The sequence below is a fragment of the Diplotaxodon limnothrissa genome, linkage group LG14, assembly GCF_057381915.1.
Source record: "Diplotaxodon limnothrissa isolate DT_005_m linkage group LG14, D_limnothrissa_male_GT1.1, whole genome shotgun sequence".
In the NCBI taxonomy this organism is placed as follows: Eukaryota; Metazoa; Chordata; class Actinopteri; order Cichliformes; family Cichlidae; genus Diplotaxodon; species Diplotaxodon limnothrissa.
The window spans coordinates 34162919-34184596 of NC_140609.1; the positions used below are offsets into that span (position 1 = coordinate 34162919).

At 39.9% G+C, this 21678-nt stretch overlaps 2 protein-coding genes across 2 annotated transcripts in view; one reads left to right on the top strand and one right to left on the bottom strand.

Annotated features, from left to right (window-relative positions):
- The window catches only part of LOC146619243 (LHFPL tetraspan subfamily member 6 protein), a 52126-nt gene extending 42617 nt beyond the window's left edge, over positions 1 to 9509 (top strand). Inside the window, exons 3-4 of the mRNA XM_085370987.1 lie at positions 5372 to 5470; positions 8762 to 9509. Coding sequence (XP_085227113.1) covers positions 5372 to 5470; positions 8762 to 8880 — 218 coding nt within the window. The 3' untranslated portion in view covers positions 8881 to 9509. The remainder of the gene's footprint in view (positions 1 to 5371; positions 5471 to 8761) is intronic.
- On the bottom strand, positions 1378 to 3030 carry LOC146619244 (zinc finger MYM-type protein 1-like). Its single transcript, XM_085370954.1, has one exon. The coding sequence runs from the start codon at positions 3000 to 3002 to the stop codon at positions 1389 to 1391; it is 1614 nt and encodes a 537-aa protein (XP_085227080.1). The 5' UTR covers positions 3003 to 3030; the 3' UTR covers positions 1378 to 1388.
- Positions 9510 to 21678: the final 12169 nt, after the last annotated feature.

Here is a 21678-nt window from a genome sequence, read left to right on the forward strand (position 1 = left end):
TAGTGGGTTTTTAGACTCATCAGGTATCCATAGTGGTTGCTTGAATAGGGATTTACATCAAATGCTCCTGTTTCGCTTTTGCTGCAGTGCACGGGCTAAAGGTAGTATTTTTAGGTCTGAAGGAGGAGTTCGTCTGAAGTTTTCTTAAGGGTTTGAGGGAGAAACAGCTCAGTTGTTATGTATTAAAATCCCTGGATCCCCTCTGATCCTGAGCTGTAATGACACAGACATGGTCAGAGCCTTTTGCTATCCCCTCATTCTCATCAACATGCCAGAGTTTCACCCAATTGATTTGAGACAGCCCGTTTTCGTTTGTCCTTTTGGCTGTGACCAGGGACAACACAGATGTCTCTTTCACTCTACCTACTCCTCCTCAGATGTTAGCCAGTTTGTCTAGCCCATCCTCATTAACATGTGGACTAATTCCTGCTTGTTATCTGGCCTAGATGTAATAAGGCAGACCTGGATGGCAGGGGTAATCAGGTTGGAAGGCAGCGCTTTCTTCCCGTCTCTCCCTCTGCTGCCATCATCACATCCCATAACTGATAGCAGAGCAGACACATCTGAGGGGATTAAGCTAATGTGATGGCAGAGCCACCTACCAGGGGCCCCCACAGGGTAATTTTAAGAGACAGGCCTTGACATCCAGGGAATAACTTGTCAAGACCTGGCTGCAGGCAAATATTGAGGATATTAATCCTTAATGTAATGGCCTTGACTAGATTTTGCTCTTGTCTCTGTGCGCAGCTTTAGGCATAATCATAAGTCTCTTTAATCACTGACATAAAGAAGTCCCTCAAGGATTTTCCAGAGTTTTACAGTAATTATTGTGTACCAAAAATGCTTGTTTTTTTCACTGTTGCCTCAGTGAGAAATTGCCAAGTTATTTGCATATGTTCTCATTCATTTGTTTCAGTTTTATGAGCTACATGGCTGTGGTGCTTTGTTTTGTTGCTGTATAAATGTGATAGAGTAGTAAAATCACAGCCCGTGTCATGTACCAAAGGATTGCGAGGCTTAGTTCAGAGGTAGAACTGATGGACGCGGTGAGTGCTGCCTCTCTGGTGATATGTGCTAAAACATAATAGGACAGGGGCGTCACTAGGTTTTAAGGACAGGGGGGGCTTAGCCCCCAAGAGATGCACACGACATGAACGAACGTAGTGAATGAGCACAAAATTTCACAAACAGAAAACAAAGACTGAGAAATTGTTTTCCTACTTTTTTGGACAGATTAAACATCCTAGGCCACCAATAGATCTATTGTTTTATTTCAGTCTGCTTTATAATACAGTACAACAAGAAAACAGAGGAAATGTGTTTGCCGCATCAATAACAAGAAAAAAACTGAAAATAAAAAAGTACATTTTTCTGGCTGCAATCACCAGTTACTTGGTGGGTGGAAGCATCAAAGAATGACGTCTGTTTTTAAGAGTGGCAAATCGGTCAATCACTCTGTTGTGACTCAGATGCTGAAGCGTGTCTTTTTCAATAGACATGACTGCAAGACTGTGAAGTCTTTTCTGACCCATTGTTTGACGCAGCCAGGAGTGCAGCCGACGCAGTGCACTAAAGGACCGTTCGCACGAGCAGCTGCTGACAGGCACTGTTAGGGCAACTTGGATGGTTGCCTTCAGAGAGGGAAACATGTCTGAATCAAGGAGGTTGTACACAGACAACATATTTTTGGGTGGACATCCAGCCTCTGTTTTCCGGGTAAGAAAGTTTCTGGCCACCAGAACCTCCTCTTTTTTCAGGTCAAGTCTGTAGTGCTTTGCAAGTTCATTCAAGTGTGGTTCACTCAAGAAGTTCTCAGATTTAGGACTGCATGCCTGGACGCCTTTTAGCAGCCCTGCAGCTACACTGCAAAATCTTTGATCAAGCTCGCCAACCATCCGATCCACACAAGGGAAAAGTAACTCTCTTTTCAATGTGTCTGAGTTGTTCAATTCAGTGCGTGAACCCACAGTTGCCTCCAGGACAAAATCCTCCATTTTCCTCTGTTTGTGCCTTGTCTTGGCACCTGGTTCAGGGATACTGTGGGTGTTACACAGGGCCTTGGTTTTCTCATACAGCTCTGTAGCAAATGCATCTGAGTGTTTGCCCTTAAGTGTGTCACACACAGCTTGTTTGCAGATAAAAGCTTCTGCCAGGTCTAAAGTCTCTTTCTGCAGGAATTTGTGGAGTCCTTCGGTTACAGACAGAATCGACTGAAACATCAGTAGTGCATAGACTGCTGAGAACTTGTAGAGCTTTGCTCTGAGACCAACAGCTATGGGGGATCCAATTGCAGATAGGCACTCCAAAATGGCAGGCAATGTCTCAAGAACTGCACTGATTGATCGCAACTGACATGCCCAGCGAGTGTTTGAAAGTTGCACAAGCTCAGTTTTTGTCAATCCAAGCTTTGCCTGAGTCTCCATGAACTTATGATGATTGACTAGGGAGGTGCTGAAGAAAGAATACACACACTCCAACAAGCTGAAAAGCTCCACAGCCTCTGGGACAGCCTTGCAAGTATTGCACAAAACCAGGTTGAGTTGATGAGCATAACAATGCACATAGATAGCCTCAGGATGGAGCCTTCTAAAATGTGCTTGTACACCTCCAGTGGAGCCACTCATAACGGCTGCACCATCATATGTTTGTGCTACACACTTAAGCTCTGCAAGACCATAGTTTTGGATCTGCTGCTGAATCTCATTTGCAATGGACTGGGCATCAAATGATTTTATCTCTGCAAGTGCAAGGAAACGCTCCTTCACTGCCCCCTCTGACACGTACCTGACACAAACAGCTAACTGCTCTGCCTTTTTATCCCTTGCCTCATCCACCATGATGGAATAGACTTTAGACTTTGTCATTTCAGATACAATGACACTAGTAACTTCCTGGGCACAACAGTCAATCATGTCATTCTGGGATGTTGGTGAGATATACTGTGCATTTGATGGGGGATTATGTTTTTGAAGAAAAGGATCAAACTCCTTCAAAAGCTCCATGCATGCAAGAAAATTCCCTCTGTTTGGGCTGTCTTCACCTTCATCATGGCCACGAAAAGGGAGTCCCTGTCTCCCTAACATAGAGGTGACTGCAACAATTCGTCTGAGATACTCTCTTCTTTCGACTATCTCACTCACATTTGCAGTTGCTATCATCTGTGCAACGTTTCCCTGTTTGCTAGTTCCCTGGTAGCTTTTCCATGTAACAACACTGTCCTTATGTGTTTGTGCCATCTCATGCTTGCCAAAGATGACTAAAGCTTTCTTCCAGTTCTTGCAACCGTTACTGACCAAACTATCATGTTTGATGTTTTTGCCAAACACTCTACATGGGAAGCAGAAAGCTGCACTCTGGTTGACTGAATATTCTAACCAGTTGTGCTTTTCAAACCAGCTGTGGTTAAATGCTCGCTTCTGTGTACCAAATGTATCATGTGGATAGCTCTTCAGCTTCACCTGTCTGGGCCCTGTGTCTTTGTCACCTAAATCAAACCCTGTAGTAGAATGAGTTGCTGCAGCTGCTTCATCATTTTCCCTCTCTTGGCCTGTTTGCTCTCCTCTCTCTGTAATAACTTGATCTTCCTCTGCCTCTCGATCCATTTGCTGCAGCTCCTCTGTCTCTCCTTGCTCTCTCTGACTTGAACTTGCCTGTTGACCTTTTTCTCCCTCAGCCACTCCTTCTGCCTCACCCTTCAAGATACATTAAAACATACTGAATTGTAATGTAAATTGCTAATATCATGACTTCTGCTCCCGCTCCACAGTAATTTGTTGCTCCCAAATATTTTGAAGTTACAAACATTATATTTTGAGCACGCATGTGACTAAAATGGTTGCAATTTAAAGCCCTGAAAAATATTACTAAATTACTTGAATTGAAGTAATATTAAAATAGAACCCTCAAAAATATGTGAGTCAGGCTAATTTGACTTATATACATATCTCTCTCTCTTTGCTCTCTCCACTTTCTAACCTTGACTCTCCTAAATAAAAGCTCAAGTTAAACGGGTCTTATATGTTGTACCGTGACTGAAATGTTTCATATTTCATATCCATATTGAGTCCCATAAAATTCTAATCAGACTGTCTGCATCACAAATGACTCCATCCTTTGACTCACCTCTCCAGCAGACGTCTCTCCCCTCTGCCTCTCTGTGCTCCTCTGCCCTGACTCCTACAGGTTAATGGGGATGGAGTGATTATTATTATTTCCTCTGATGATAACCATACCTGAATGAGCTCAGCTGGATTTTTCAGAGCTAAAACGAGTGACAGAAATTAAAATTATGCTAACAATTTAACTTAGTGCGCTAGCCAGGTTTTTATTTACAAAATGGGGAGCACCTGGTTCATTAATTACATGGGACTCTCTGCTGTTAGCTGGAGCTAACTAATTGTTACTACCAGCCAGTGATGAAGACTTACTTTCTTGAAAAACTTGCGTATATCCATGATTTCTTGCCGTTTGCCACATGTACGCTAGTGTGTCCGCAGGTGTATACGAGCGGAGTGTAAAGTAGCAGTGAAAACGAGGACTGGATTTTCAGTCATGTGGATGTCCCCTGTGAACAACTGGAACGGATTGGATAACGAAGCACTGACGCTACCTTAACAATGTAAAGCGAAAGGGACCAACCGAGTTATGATCATATTTGTGTGAATAGCGACAGGTTTATATTATTATTTCTTTAAACTCATATTCCTGCATCTTTATATTGAATTTGTCTGCAAGTTCTGTAAAAAAAAAAATCGAATAAGTTAAAAAAAAAAAAAAACCCCAAAAAAAACCCCCACCAAATTATTTAGGGGGGCTTAAGAATATTTTAGGGAGGCTTCAGCACCCCTAAAATAGGCCTAACGACGCCACTGTAATAGGAAGAACAAGAATGAGAAGCTGCGGATAAGGAGAAGGAAGAACCACAGAGGTGAGGTCACACGTATGCCTGTAGAGCAACAGCTCATTGTCTCTTTTTGATCATTTTAATTAAATCATTGACCAAATAATGAGGAAGAATCCGCACAAAACCTGAGGTTAAAATTAATTAAACCTTGCTTGATATCTGGATGGAACAAATAAGAAAACACATGGCGCTTTGCATTTTTATTCACAGCGCTTAAAAGATTCTTAAATTATAAAAAAAAAAAAACCCGGAGAGGCGAGGTTTCCTAAAAACAATGCTGGCCTTCGTCAAGGAGCTGAGCGAGCACCTTGATGATGAGTTTGTCCTTGCTGCAGGTTTTATCTCGTAAACGGTGTCTTTGCAGCCTGCTGCTACGTTTTGTGATATTTTTGAACCCCCGGTGATCGGTCTTTAGTGCTATTCCCTCGTCACATGACCCGACTGTCCTGCTCTTCATCTCGTTCTCAGGTCTGCTCATAGGATCGGGCTGCGCACTCTATCCACTGGGATGGGACAGCGAGGAAGTACAGCAAACCTGCAACAACAGCTCAAGCCAGTTTCAACTAGGTAAGATGTCTGCAAGGGAGATCCATCACACACAGAGGCTTTAATTACACACAGATGGTTCATAAATTTGTGCCGTGCTCGCTGGATCTTTTATTCCCAAAAACAGACGAATCGCAGAAAACGTGAAACAGACGACCGATGTTTGTCTTTATGTGTTGACATGCTGCCTTTTGTCTCTCTCTGGTAGTCAAAAAAGATGTGATTTCTTGTTGTTTTGATTAATGCATTTGGAAAAAATTAACAGCAGAAGATCCAGTAGCTGTCCATTTCCAAAATGTTTTATAGCTTTAAATGTGTGCCGAGAATAAGCAATACTTTGATTTGTGCTCTGCATGCAGCTGGTATTATCAGGACTATCTCACAGACAGTAATATGCTACTTTATCAGACACTAGGGAGGTGGAAAAGCTTTTCATACTGCGGCTGCTCCTTTATTTGATACTAATCAAAGAGTGTTTGGTTTTTCACTGGATGTAAAATATTTTATTGGGAACTTGGATTAATATTATTAACACTCAACACAAGAATACATGGAGATTTTTTTTAATGTCACTGGATTAAAATTAAAAGGCTCATCCTCTCTGAGGATCCCTGGAAGCATCCCAGCCCATTTTGATATTCGTCACCCACATGCTTGGATCTTGACTTGATCTGAATGCTTAGTGGGGTTCACTAAAAACACTGAGTGTGGACCATGAATACTCAAAATCAACCTCGAGAAAATTCAGCTCTTATATTTTTGTCCAGAATCAAAGCGTGCCGTAGGGAAAAGAGCACCAGAGAACCACTAGTCTAGGGATGGGAAACCTATAAAAACAGATTTTTGAATTAAAAGAATCTGTATGGAGCTGCACAAAACATTTGACCTGCATAATAAAGGGGACACAGATTATCATTATCACTATAGATATTGGTAATTAAAGCCTACTCCCATGTGAATATTCTTCAGTTTGAGATTTTTTCTATCCTCTTCACTACAATCATTCTACTTTTTACATTTCATTACAAGTTTAAAGGAAAGAAGAAAAATGTGTATCTTTACTAAATCTTATTACCAATAAAACAAAACAAATAGTGGAGGGAAGAAATACTTATTAGCATTTATAGGCCTGCTAGCTCTAAAGCTTCTACCTGGGTTCACACAAATTAAAAGTGAACAAGTTTGACTATAAATGAAAAAAGTCAGTGGAAAACAGATCCGTTTAAATTTCATTTTGATTAACGTGCAGTTTGGTTTGCTTTCAGATGTCTTTCTTCCTTCAGCGACATACAGTAATCAATCTTCAAGATAGACTTTTTGGGGGAAATTTCTGCTAATGCTAATTTCTTAGTCGTGAAAGCAAACAAATCTGCCCATGCACTACTTTTTCTTTGCTTTTTTAGGTGGGATTTAAAATAACTAAGGGGACTGGATTATCTATGCTGCATGCTACCGTTCAGCATACAGGTCAAAGAAGGTGCCGGGCAACAGACGTATGATGCACATTTCAGTGGATGCAAACATTAAAATGTAATTCAGCACACAGGCTACATGTGTTTTTTTTTTTTTCTTTTTGCAACTGCAGAATATGAAGAAGCACTCACACAGATTATAAATAAATAATAAAATGTTAAAAAAATAATAACCACTGTTTATTTGCTTATTCATCCTAATCAATTTTCTGACTGGAAATGGGCAAAATAGCCGCAGGTTGTAGTACTTGTATCCCATTTCATGAAGATGTGCTCTGTCGCTGCTGAGATGATACTCTGAACAGATTAATGGAAAACCAAACAGCTTCACTGTCCTCTCCAACTGTTGCCACAAGAAAAAAAAATGCAAATGTTGCTAATATGAAGTTAAGAGTTGCAAGTTAATAAATGCTAAGCAGCCAGATGTATTAGGAACACCATCAGCAAACATTAACTGTGATTTTTAATCCAGTTTTCTGTCACATGAATTATGGATTCACACCGATTCTGCCATTCTAGCAGCATCTACTCTTAAACCACATAATTCAAACAGATTTCTCCCTTTTAAATTTCAAGAACACATCACCACACGCTATCAGAGGTAATTATGTTGAATTCGCAGTTTTCATTTTATTTCCTCTGTGGAGGAACAGGCACATATACGTTTGTGTTAACAAGTGCTTTTGGTTGAAAGTTTTGTTCAGAGCAACTGGCGACTCAAGGTTCGTCTCATTTATGTCAACACTATGATAAGATGGTGACGACGAATGATGCTTTCACCACATCTGAAGCAGTCCTTCATTAATTCATCTCTCATTAATTAGCCATGAAGGCTGTAGTCAGTGCTTGAAAACTCTGAATGCCTCTGCAGGAGGTAATTAACTGCGTACGTGTTCATTTCCATACCTGAGTCCAAAGAAGCAAAGCATGAAGGATCCGAGTGATTCCTTTGATGGGATATGTTTTGCAAGTGGAAAATACCCTTGTCGTTAATTTGAATGAATAGATAAGCTACAGTCACATTTAAGAAGAGGGGATGTACTTTTTGTTAATGCCACAGAAAAAGGGAAATAAGTATTTTCAACACTTTCAAAAGAAACTCAACCACTGTATCCTATTTCATAATGCATATAATTACCTCTGATGATTATGCAAGGTGTGTCTAAAGGAGGCACTTAATGGTTTAGGTTTTATTTGCATTTCAGCATTTTGTTGCATCACTGTAATTTCCAGAGACTCCATTTCTGCGTTTCTCCAAGTCTCTAATTGTTCATCTCCCACATAGCAGACTGTTTGCACATGAATTGGGGCTCTGTTTTGTGCATATTTTCTCAACAGTGCTAGCTGTATTTCACAAGAAGATGGGAACATAGTAGCCTGAGCAGAGATGTTAAGTAGTTGCCACCATTCTCTGTGATTAACATTAACACGTTAATGTTAGATCTAGGGCAAGATCAAAGGCGCGGTGCGGAGTTCTCGTGATATATCTCAAACAAAATGATTGGGCGTTTCAAACTAACGTCTGAATGGTTCGGTGTGTTTTGCATAGCGTAATGCTCAATTATCATTCAAAGCATGGGTGAGCTGTTAGGTCCAATTTTACAGTGTAGTTGATCTGAGTGGAGTAAACATTCGAGTTCCCCTTCATAGCAGAAGTGATGTGAGATTTTTAGGCAGTTTTCCTAAAAAGGGCTATACATACAGAGTAAGCTGTGTCGTTCTCCATTAAAATCAAGCGACTGTCTTACTGGCTAAAGACTTATTTGCCCAGATTAATTTGAATCTGTTACAATGTTTTTCTAGAGGGTGAAAAGACCTTTTCTTTTTTCATCCTCTGCAGGTTCCTGTCAGATCGGCTGGGCGTATTACTGCACAGGGGCAGGAGCGGCGGGTGCTATGCTGCTGTGCACCTGGCTGTCCTGTTTCGCAGGGAAGAAGCAAAAGCAGTACCCTTACTGAAGAGAGCATCAGAGAGACAGGGACAGGCGGAGACCTCGGGCGGTACGACAAAAGGGAGAGGACTCTGTGCACTCACACCAGTACAGCACATCAGGCACCAAAGACATCAAGTCATTATGGTGCTCTGCACATCATGGGACACTACTCATCTGACAACTGCAGGGACTGTTTCATAATGCAGCACACACACATGGCTTTGAAAAGTGGTACTTCTCTTAAAAGCTGTTCTTAAATGAAAAATGTATGGACCAATCCTGTTTGTAAGATTGTTACATAACTATTTCTTTAATGAAAAGTGTATTCTCCCTCTCTTTTTTCTTTTGTCTTCCTCTTCTTTGGTCTTTAATGTTTATGTGATAGTGCGCCCTGTGATGAACAGAAGTAATATTGCCTCATTGTTACGTGAAGTGTTTGCGGTCTCCTCTTCATCACTCATTCTTGCCTTAAACACAAACAGAAATGCAATAATCCCTATAATGTAAAGCAATCCGACACTGGCTGCCTGCTTCCTCGATTCAGACCCCAAAAAAAATCAAAGCATAGTTTATTTAACACATTCATAAGATATACATTGTGTATGGTAACGTATTTTATCATTTTATCACGTTTTGTATTCACCCTCAAATTATTCTTTGCCATTATGTTTGTTTTGTAAATAAATGTTTATTGGAAGTCTGGTTTTTCAAGTCTTCTTTGAGTCGACGCCCCGGAGCAAAAACGAACAGTCGTGCATTCCTAAAAAGCTTTTTTCCCATGACTTCTTGATCTTGATAGTGTTCGCTACATGTGGGAGTCATTTTTTTTCTGATCGACAAAGAGGATAAGGATGGGCAGTGCTGTGAATTTAATTTTTCCACCTTATTGATGAAGTAAATTTAGTAACCTCTAGTCAGAGTATTTGCCTTTTGATCAGGCTTCTCAGCTTAAAAGCTTCAGAGTCTTCCAGACAAAGCCTGAGATGCAATCATACCCTGGGAAATTGAGGCGCTCTGCGTCCGTCGGGCCATCAGTTTAATGTCAGGGGTTATCTCGTAGCTCCTCACCCTGCCTTCACAGTGTGAATAACAATAATGGCAACCTTTTCTTAGCAATTACCGCCGCTGCATGCGTGTCATTAGAGGTGCGAGCTGAACACAGCTTTTCCAGTTACTATTTTTAGCCATTTGTTCTCTGTTTTTCCTTTCTTTGATTAACAAACACCACATCCGAGCTCAAGTGCACAAAGTCAGCTCATTTACAATGCAGCTGTTCTCGATGTGTTTTAGCCCTTATTAGCATGCCCATTTTCTCACAATTCTCAACATCACCCAGATAATGGCAACGCCCCCTCCCTCTCAGTACTTGCTCTGTTTAATATATTAGTATGGCTCCTCTGCATTCTGCTCTCTCCCTCTCTCTGATCTCCTGTGCTGATTGATATCAGCAGTGATTGTTACAGAGAGTCAACCAGATGCCTCATCAGCAGACGCAAACACATTGGGGTCACGTTGGAGCATTCCCTCTTTTATATCTGCACCCGAATCTCAGACTGACAGGGTGTACCATTCAATCTGAGATCTTGTAACAAGTAAGAGGCTGATTGTCTTAAAACATGATAAATGAGTGGTGGCTGAGAAATTCAGTTGCTCGCATCAGCTCCTGAATGAAGACATATTACAACTGACGTAACTGACGTGAATTTAGACTGACTGGTGCTGATGTTCACCTTGAGCTGTACATATTTTTTGTGCTCTAAGAATCACAAACAGATTTATAGACACCTAATTTATGCTGGAAGAGATCTAAAAATAAGATTAGATAGCAGAAGTTTGTTTTTTATAAGCGAGGGTGATGATTTAAAACCCCAATGGAGTCAACAAACAAATTCAAGTTAGCCAAAGCTTTAAAGACCAAATACAAATGATGAACTATGAAGTCGTGTACTCAAAAAACAATACAATCATTACTAGCAGGATCACATCACCACAACTGTAGTAGTATACACTTACCAGCCCACTTTATTAGGTAAACCTCGTCAATTGTTTGCTATTGCAAAAATCTAATCGGCTAATCACATGGCAACAACTCAGTGCTTTTAGGTATGAATGAGACAACATCTCAAAGTTCAACTGAGCATCAGAAAAAAAGCAATTTAAGGTGATTTTGAATGTGGCATCATTGAATCTGATGCGCTACAGCAACAGAAGACCACACCAGCTGCCACTCCTATCAGCTAAGAAGAGATAACTATGGCTCCAGTTTGCACTGGCTCAACAAAATTGGACAACAGAATATAGAAAAATCATTACTTAGTCTGATGAGTCATCGTTTCTCCTTGGACATATGGAAGTTTGGATTAGCTAAACCATAGAAGCACGGATTCATCCTAACTTGCTTCACTGGTTCAGACTGGCCGTGGTGATGTAACGATTTAGGAGATTTTGTGTCGGCTCCTCAAGATGAACTGAGCATCCTTAAATTCCACTGTCTATAATTATGTGATGCCATCATGTCAATATGGACCAGAATCCCTGAGGAATGTTTCCAGCACCTTTTCAAATCTGTACCAAGGCAGTCTTGAAGGCAAAAAAAGGGGTATTTATTTTTAATATTTTAAAGGTCAGCCTAAGTAAACTTAATATAAACAAAAACAAAGAAAGACTACGTGGACTGGATCCAAAAGAACCCTAAGGCAAATTGTCTATTTCCAAATTGCTTTTCCTTTTACCTTTAAGAGATGAAAAACAACATCAGGAGAAATCAACAAAGGCAACGTAGTGAATGTTGCTTAAATTAGAGGCAGTTAAAACTGCAGCATTTTAGGAGGATTACAACGCCCCTGAGAGCTTAACACACTGAAACTTAAGAAGAGCACATTTCTGTATTGTCGTAACAGCAAAGATGTTTTCCTAATGTTTTGAGCTCCCAGTGCCATGGTAATTATTTAAGAAAGAGAGTCCTAAATAACCTTGAGAGTTGAACTTAATCTGCCAGATAGATACATCAACATCAATTAGTTCTTTCTAATTATTAATTTTTTTCCATCAGCACTTTTGGGCAAGATAATTGCTGCCCTTAAGAGCAACCATGTTTAAAAAAGGTTTTGTGCTTCTATAACACCAATCTCCATAAAGATATTGCATAATGGATAATGCTGCAGGATATCTGGAGAGCCTGTATAGAAAGATAGCAGAGTGTCACCCTCACTTTCCCCCCCAGAGCAGTTATTTTGTAGTGGAATATTTAAATGTACTGGCAGCGGCATAAATAAAAACTACACAACCAACTTCAATACTAACGTGCATCCCACACAACATCAAACACAGCTACACAGGTGGATCACATTAACTAGAATGTAAACTAACTTTGAAGTTACTCCATCTTATTAATTTCAAATAAAATCCCACCCACATTTTTCCGTTCTTTGTTTCCTACTGTGATTCACAAGTCCCTGCTCTACTTAAAGGAAGTGCCAATTAGCTGTGTATGTCTTCTTTTAGAGATCTGACAATTACCATGTTAATATGGGCAGGGAAGTAAAGGGAATTCATGAAAACATAGACCAGACAAACCACATCAGCAAAGAGGATCAGAGGCTGTTACTCAAAGCTCACAGACAGGGATAGAGGGATTACAGCCCAGGGTTCGCTGGTTCACCCTCAGGGATATATGGAGGCTCTGGTTAGCGGGGTTTCAAAATTAGCAGTTTGTTTGAACTTAGTAAAAAGGTAAAGCCCATACAGAGAGAGTATATTTGATCAAGGAAAAATGTCTGCTCTATATTATTAGCACCTCTGTTTACCTTCCAGAGACCACACGCACACACCCATGTGTGTTTTCCAACATGGTTTACCTTTTAAATGAATAAATACCTCTTGGACTTTATTGGCCTTTTGGAGAAGGAGTTCTGGGTTTTTTTCTGTGGATGTACCATTCGGTTTGACAGGTGATCCAGCTGCGCAGCACATCATAGCTTGACGACATCACTTAAGATTGACGCTGTGTAACCAAAGCTTTCCCGTTTGGCAGCTTTGGGTCCTTCATCCCTACATCTCTTCCTTACATCATTCTGTCAAATCCCTGCTAAGAATAGCAAACACATAAGCATGTGACACAGGTGAAGAAAATGAGGCATCTGGCATAATTAGAATATATCTAATATAATATCTAATATAATATCTAGGCGAACATTCACAGTATGTCAATGAACTATAGCAAAAAAACAAAACAAAAATCGTCATCACATCCTTCTTGACCCTCTACAATTTGCACAGAACCCCAGTAGCTGTACAAATGAAGCCTTACCCAACTCACTCCCCTCTACTCCACTCCACCCCACCCACTTGGCCACCAGGTGAGAGGCTTATATTAAGCTTGCTAGTTATTGATTATGGCTCAGCATTTAACACAATAGTCCCTTTGGGGTCACTCGCTAAACTGAGTTACCTTGGCCTGTACTCCTCTGACTCAGGAACTTGTGGTAGCTGAAGTATCATCACCTGGATGGGAAGCTTTACCCAACAGGACCGCTTGGCCCTCAGGAAGGCGGGTTACTCAGCTGATAAAACAATCAAGGCCACTCCCCTCAAGTCTGAAAGGCATCAACAATGTAGAACAAGAGCCAAGAGGATTGCTGGGAACCCCAACTCCCAACAACAGATTGTATTCTCTGTTGTTATCAGGGAGACGCTATGGTCTACTGGTGACCAAGACAGAGGAACAGGAGGAGCATCTAGCTCAGACCATTAGACTGTTAAATGAGACAGAGACTTAAGCTCCTCCCCCACTACACCAATATTCAGTCATTGACGTCTCTTATGATTGCACTGTTGTTTATTTTGGTTTATTGTTTATGTTGGTTGTTTCTTTCTTTTTTTCCTCATGCACAGTCAGTTAGGTACATACGTGACTATACTGTGTGCGACAAATAAAGCTTAACCTTAAACTTGTACTGCATTTGGTAGCATTTTGCAGTATGTAAGTGAGTGAGTACACTCTTTGGTCAGTCTGACCCACAGTCCTCTGTGCTACAGCTGCAAGGTCATGTTATGACAAATTGGTATGTCTTAGAGAATACATATTACACACTTTGTAAGGCCAGCGGTACTGAGAACAAAAAGAAGATGTAGTTGCAGAAGTATGAGATTTAGACTTGGGGGTGATAGATGATTGTGAGCTAGTGCAAACAATATTTTTCTGTTGCCTTTCCTATTGTAACATTCCGAATTGATTCCACGTGCAAAGTTTTACTCTCTGAGAGAGATATCTTGTCTTTTTAAGACCTCTAATGAGCCGGAACTACTTAAATCACCTAAATGGGCTTAACATGGGTGTGCATAGAGTTAATTAAAATGTGATTATAAAGTATCAGACAGATAAGGATGATCTATATGCAGAATAGTGGTGATACAGTTTTTATATATCAGCTTTACTATTTAGGGCAGCACAGTGGGGTGGTAGTTAGCACTGTCGCATCACAGCAAGAAGGTCCTGGGTTCAAATCCACCATCTGGCCGGGGCCTTTCTGTGTGTGTGAAGTCTGCATGTTCTGTCTGGGTACTCCAGCTCCCTTCCACAGTCCAAAGACATGCAGTTAGGAGGGCTAGGCTAATTGGTGATTGTATATTTGCCACAGGTGAGATTATGAGTGAAGCTTTAGTATGAGCACTAATATCACACAGGGCAGAAGACAGCTTTGCTGTTGCTCTCTGTAGATTTTACCATGTTGCACCTCGCACCTACTTGGAATTTTCAGTCACTGGTTTCTATTTTCTTATAAATAGACATACCAAATCTGTCTATTTTTTTCCCCAGACATTAGTAATAAAATAAACCTGTGGGCTGTATGTCTGCAGCTCTTCATCAATAACATTCCAATTTCTCATGATGAGAAAAACACCCAAATCTCAGATGGCTTCCACATTGCCTCACTTCTCCTCTTCATAACTTCATTTCACAAGTTCATCCAAATTATTTCCTAGTAAGAGGAGACCGGCTCTGAGGGATGGGAGTAAAAGAGCATTAGTGAAAAAGCATTGGTATCCTCAGACAGATGTCTTCCTTGTGTGCACTTGCCATTGCCTTTTAAGACACTTCAGTCAAAACTCAAACTAGGAAACTAGCAGCAGCCTATTTCCAAACTTGGGTGAAACCTGGGTACAATAACTTTATAGATAATTCCTAAATACCAAAAGTTACTGCCTCACAAATTTTCCAGAGATCTGAAACCATATCTCTAGGCACTGTCTCAAAGGAAAAAGAAAAAATAAAACACAGAGAGCTTCCCAAAGCTTGCAGAAATGGCACAGTTTTCATTAAAGGCTGAACAGAGTTCTGTTGCACTAGAAAATCAAAAAGGAAAAATCCATCATTAATGTCTTCTTGTTACTCAAAAAACACAACTCCTTACAAACACAGCATCCAAAAAAGTGCAAATATTTTCAGGGCCATATAGAGAACCTATACTGCAATACGAGATATATGCAGAGAAGATGTATGAGGAGCGTTCTCTGAGCTCCTATCTAAATTGTCACAACACCGAGGTATTGTTTGGCGTAATCAACTCTGCTATCAACCCTCTGCAGCACAGAAGGCCTCCCAGGAGAAACATGCTGATTCTTCTGTCTGTCTCCAAAAGCTCACGAGTACAGGATTCCAAATGTACTACCATTTTAATTCTATTTTGAATCGCAGCAAACCTATTTTATATGATACATAAATGAAGCACTTCATCCTGAAAAGTTGTTGCAACTGATTTACTTCAGGTGGTCTTGGATATTGTTAAGGCTGAACAGAGAACCAAAATGAAGAATACAGGAAGAAGAAGTAGGGTGTAGCAATAAAGAGCAAGCTATTCACATGTTAAGTTAATACTGAGTCCAGGGGCCAGGAAGAAAGGTTGAAGTTGGCAGCTTATGGATTTACCAATGCAGGACAAGGGAGGGGAAATGGAGCCCAGCGGTGTCAAGCCCAGCCAGAGAAAGACAAGAGAGGGGCAGTCAGAAGAGGGAAATACGTACAAGGAAAGTACAATGAGAGGGCATCAGTAGCTGGACTCAGGCTGGTGAAGATGGATTGTCTACAGTCTGGTAAAGTAGGGAAGTCAGAGACCCGTACGTAAGGCTGGAAAGATTACAGATGATTTGCAGCTGGTTAGCACTTCTCACACACCTGATTCCACTTAGTAGAGACAGCGAGAGTCAAAAATCAACAAGCTTTAGAGCTGGATATTTGTCTCCAGATCAAGTGAAAAATAATACACTTTCCCAGTGAAAAATACCAGACCAGAGGAATGGAAAAGAAAACAGCTATTGTTAGCAGCAAAATTTTCCTCCGGGAACTGCTCCCTGATGCTGGTACTCTGAGTTTATGAGGTAACTTCCTCTGGCATTCTGGTGGTTGTGTGGTAAATGTTCCAAAATACTGCAAAAGTCTATAAGCACTAGAATAGTACCTCTGCAAAACATCACATGACTGCACATGGTGTACCAGCAGCACAAAATCCCATGACGTCTATGATATATTTCTCATGATATTTCGGAGGTTTTTATTTGTAGGTGTGTCAATTCTTACTGCTTTGGGATGACAAAAATCAGCCCTTGTTTCGTTCTCCAGCTAACCTGGAAAATCAGTCATGGTTTCTTTTCATCTCGATGTCTTCGATATCTTGGCGTCTATCTCTTTACACACTCAGAAACGTGTTCCCTTTTTTGGATGCTGTTTTGTTGAACGTCTGCTCTGATTACGAACATTATCCCGCTACTATATACATTTTATGAACTTTCTTTCATTTTGCAGAAGTGGCCCGTGCTATATTTGGTTCATTATCTCTGGGGGGAAAAATGCATTTATCTTTCATTCTTGAGCTCACATAGGTCTAGGCATTCCACTGAAGCTGTTTAGGTGATTTAGTTGTCTGATAATGATATTGTTATGTCTTTCCCCACTTCCTGTATGTCTTAAATGTGCTGTTAAGTTTCTTTGAACTGCCACAGAAGCTCTCAACCACTAATGTCACCCAGGATGATGTGAACATTAGAGTGCGCATTAAGGAAAGTACCACACCACATATACTCACCTCTGTAATGAAGTACAATTTTTAGATTACATAGCTTTAGTTTGGTCATTTTATACTATTTTGTAGATATTTTTCCCTTTCCTGCTTCATAGGCGTATCTTTTTTCCTTCAGTGCCCAAAGAGATACTGCTTCTTTAAATCTCCTAGCCATTCACCTTTAAATATGATACACAGTGTTTCACAAAACATCCACAGATTTCTCTTTTGATTCTTTGGATGGCAGCAACATCTAAGCAGTTACTACTGAAAATGTTGCATTGGTATTAACCACCTAGGAAATCAGTATTTTAATTAATAGTTTCTTATAATGGATCTTGTTAGGTATTTTAGTACCATGGGAGCATTTACTGGATATTGTTTTATAGTGACATTATGCAGGAAAACTCTGTCATTCAATAAGGCCCCTTTGTTTTAGTTATTTTTCTCTTTGACCCAAGAATTGATGTGTGAGAATCACAGGCTGGTACAAGGTTGAAATACCACAGAGATCACTCCCTCAGCTACATTAGTTTCTTAATCTTTTAGACGCCTGTTGAAGGCCAAATGGTTTGTTTCAGATTTCACTAATGAAAGAACTCTTTGTTTTGTGCCTTGAAAATATGTCGCTGAGATAATCACAATTGTAGCTGAACTAATAAACTACACAAAGGATGCTTCTTCACCCAAGGGCAGGAAGACGCTCCCTTATCTTGGTCTGTACTGGTTTAAACTGATAATCTGCTGTCTCATGAATTTTACCCTCTATATAAACTGTTGTACTTGTGAATAAAGTTGAGTCAATTTGGGAAGACAATCTGAAGCAGTCTCTGTTTTCTTGTTCTCCCAAGCTGCTCCCGAGCTCGTACTAACACGCTGAATGGCATGCTTGAATATTACTTGAGAATATATTTGACTGTGTTACAGACTAAGGGACATTCTCTGCTGATAGACGTCCACGCCTCGAAGGAAGTCGATCCACGGATTAGGCCTTGGAAACCGTTTCCTTCAGATCTATTCTTTAATTTTGTGGGATTTTGAATATGGGGCTTTAGTAAGTGAATGAATATATTCTCTTTAGACTGTTTAGCCTGTCCTTTTTTACTCAGTAGGATTCAAATCCAAAAATATGTGAAGGATAATTATCTTTGAGGACAGTGTAACAAGAAAGAGGGGCAAGGTGAAAAATATCCCAGATAATTATCTGAAGGACAGCACTGTGGTCTGAGGGAAAGGACGGTGATAAAGTGTTGCTTTATGTCTCTCAAATGGACTTTATAATTCAGGTGAACTTTAGATCTGCCCTTCATCACCCACACGGTGCATTGAATCATAGTCTTGCTTCTTTGATGGCTGATAATTGGATTGAATTCATTCAATCCAATTCTGTTTGAACAGCTGAGTAGCTTACAGCTGTGGGTAATGAAACAATGGTTTGAAGATATTGTACTCATCATCTTTAATATTTCCTCCATGAAGTAGCTTATATCAATGAATATTTTAAAAAAAAAATGCTTGCTCCTTATAATTTGCTGTTTTTATTAAACAAAGCTGCTCAGAGCATTCATTTTGAAGATTTATTACTACTGTCCTAACTTTCTCATACTAATGCCACCTGGGCAATGCACTGTTGTTACAATATATTGCAGCGGTATTTCATGCCCTGCTTTTTTTCTTTTTAAATTTAAACACTACATATTACATCTTATGCAGGTTTATGGTTCCCTGATGGACTTAAACATTCACCTTCACTGACAATGGATTTCAAATTGTTCCCACGACCGAACATTTGATGGCTTTCAATATACTATAAGCTTCTCCTAGAAATTAAATTGGCAAGACATCAAGGTTTTTTTTTTTTGTTACAAAAGGTGTATTCCACTTATAATGTCAAACATAAAAAATTAAATGAAGCTTAAATTTCATGACAGAATTTCTCTTAAAATATATTACAGTGAAAGAAGGTCATCAATACAGGTTTTCTTTGTCATTTTTGTTCCTTGGCCTGTGTTTTTGTATTCTCTTTCAAGAACATGAAATGTAAATGTATTGCACTGTAGACTGTATTTCACTTTGATGTCCTCCATGATCCTGTCCATATATCATACAGCGCCTAAATCCTGAATTGAGAAACCTGTAAGCTAATTTTTAATTTTTATTGCCCCACAGCTGCTTCATGCCAGCCGTCCATCAATTATGAAGCAGCACAAATTAGATGAGTCACAGCATCTGATACGGTCTGATACCACAAACGCCTACAGCAAGGCCCTTCATATAGAATCAGCAAATACCTCGCAAATCAAACGTTTAATGTGATGTAAAATAGCTCTGTCAGAGAAAAACATAAACTTTTACAGTTTGGTCCTCTGGTGGCCAACAAACTTTGTATTTAAAGCATGTTTTTAGTTTTATTGGAGAAACACTATTCTGTGGAAGTAGATGAAATCACCAGCAAGAGGCTGAACTTCATCGGTTTTCTGATTTACCTTTAAATTCTGTAATGCAAAGTTAACAGCTTGTCATAAAGAGATAGCTCTTCCATGCTGCATATAGTCCCCCAACCATTTATCAGTATAGGCTCTACTGAGAGTTTGTCAGGGCTTCTTTCCAGACTAAATGAGACATCATTATATGTGCCAAAATAAGGGAAAATGTCCATCACATTTCCCCAAACAGCTTGTGCAGCATAATCCAGAAGCTGTAAGCAAACTGTCGGACCATAATTCGTAACTGTCTTTATTTTCCTCCTGAGGAGGATCAGCTATTTGCTAATAGGTGCAACCAGAGCGATACCAAAGAGGGGGAAGCATATCAGAAGGTAATGAAACAAATAATTTGTGGTTCTATGGTAAACGCAGAAGATGCTGTTTGGGGGATTCTGCTGATCATTAAAGCACAGCAGAGGTGTGTGCTCAACTTCCAACTCCTGAGCTACAAATGACACTTTCTTTCCTTGCACAATTTACACATTTACACACCAGTTCATTCATTGCCATCTGATATGGAAGTTAATTAGCAGACTCTCACATGGATGCTTAAGCTGGTGTGATGCTCTGTAGACTGATTTCAAAACGCTGTACTGGCAGGATCTTATATTTAGACTTTTATAGCTTATGTACATGAGTGTAAACAAGTAAAAATGATGGATTGCATTGTTTTTTATAAAGAATCTGACATCCGGTGGAATATCTCACAACTAACAAGGTTAATTAGAAACATGGCTGGGTGTAAAAATCATACAGACGTCAAGTCTTTTAGAAGTAAAGCTAGGAGGGGGGTGCTTCACCAGCCTGTGAATTCAGCGTAAGGAACAATGCAACAATGTGACTGTAATATTATCAAGTAGAAATGGGAAAATGGCAAATAATTCCTTATCTGTGGCACATAATATCATTAAAGGATTAAGAGAATCTGAAAAAAAAATCTCTGCAGGCGAATGCCAAAAACGCTCAAATAAATAAATAAATAATAATAAAAATCTTCACAGCTTCATATCCTGAGGCAGCACTACACTGAAGACTGACAGCTGCGCAGTGGATGCTATCCAATATCTACTGTCAATATTAATTGTATTTGGAATTACTGCCTCAAAGCAAAGAAGGTCCTGGGTTTGAATCCATCTTGCTGGGGTCTTTCTGTCTGGACTTTGCATGTTTTCCTCTCGTCTGTGATTCTGGCTTCCTTCTACAGCTCAAACCCACGCAAAGTGGAGAGGTCCCATTCAGCTTGCTACCACCTGGTACTGGGATGCAGTGACATAATGATAAATCACTATTGCCAAACGATTCCACCATTTTCAGCAACAGGTTTGCTTATTTCAGCAAGGCAATGCCAAATTACATTCTCCACATATAACAGCAGCATGTCTCTGTGGTGAAAGACTTCAAGTCTCAGCTGGCCTGCCTGCAGTCCAGACCCGTCACCCACTGTGATCATTTGATGCATAATGAAACAAAAAGATATGACACAAGCATGCCGTTGAACTGTTGAGAAACTGAAATAGGAAGAATAGGAAAAGATTTCACTTTCAAAACTAGAACACAACTGGCCACCGCAGCTCAGAGCCTTACTGCATGTTGTCAAAAGGAGGGATGATGTAACATAGTAGTAAACAGGCCCCTGTCCTCCCCAAATACCTACCTACCTTCAAATAAGCGTTTTCGTTAAAAAAAAAAAAAAAAAAAAAAAAGGGGGGGGGGGGGGGGGGGGGGCAAAGTCATGATTATTAACATTTAATGTGTTTTTGTAGTCATTTTTGTTGGTTGGTTGCCAGTTTTTTTGTATTGCATTTGCTAAGAAATGAAAAACAGGATCATTTATGGTGGACTTCCTTGCTTGAGGGGTTAAACTCAAAAACTTCAGTTACCTGATCAGAACTATTATATCAAACCAGTCGTTTCATTATGATGAATAGTGACAGTCCGTTTCATTTCCATTAATTCATTGTGGACCTCTTCTTCCATGTCATTACCCTGCACGCACACACATGTGTTTTACTTCAGCTTAATATGCTTGTGATTCACAAGTAAAGCTGTCTGCCTCACTATCAGTACCTAACTGGGTCCCAGCACTTTATTTGATTAATTAATTAATTAATTAATTAATATTTCCATGGAAGTCTATATGATGTCGAGGAAACAAGTGTTGGTATTCAAAGAGTTATTATTACATGGCTGTTCAGCTATTTACATCACTTTTTATTAGTTAAGAATATTTTTTCTCAAATACAAATATAATATAGAATCATAATACCATATAATACAAGG

Coding starts and splice junctions, on each gene's coding strand:
- LOC146619244 (XM_085370954.1), bottom strand. CDS start 3,002: ATGGAGCTTTTGAAGGAGTTTGATCCTTTTCTTCAAAAACATAATCCC.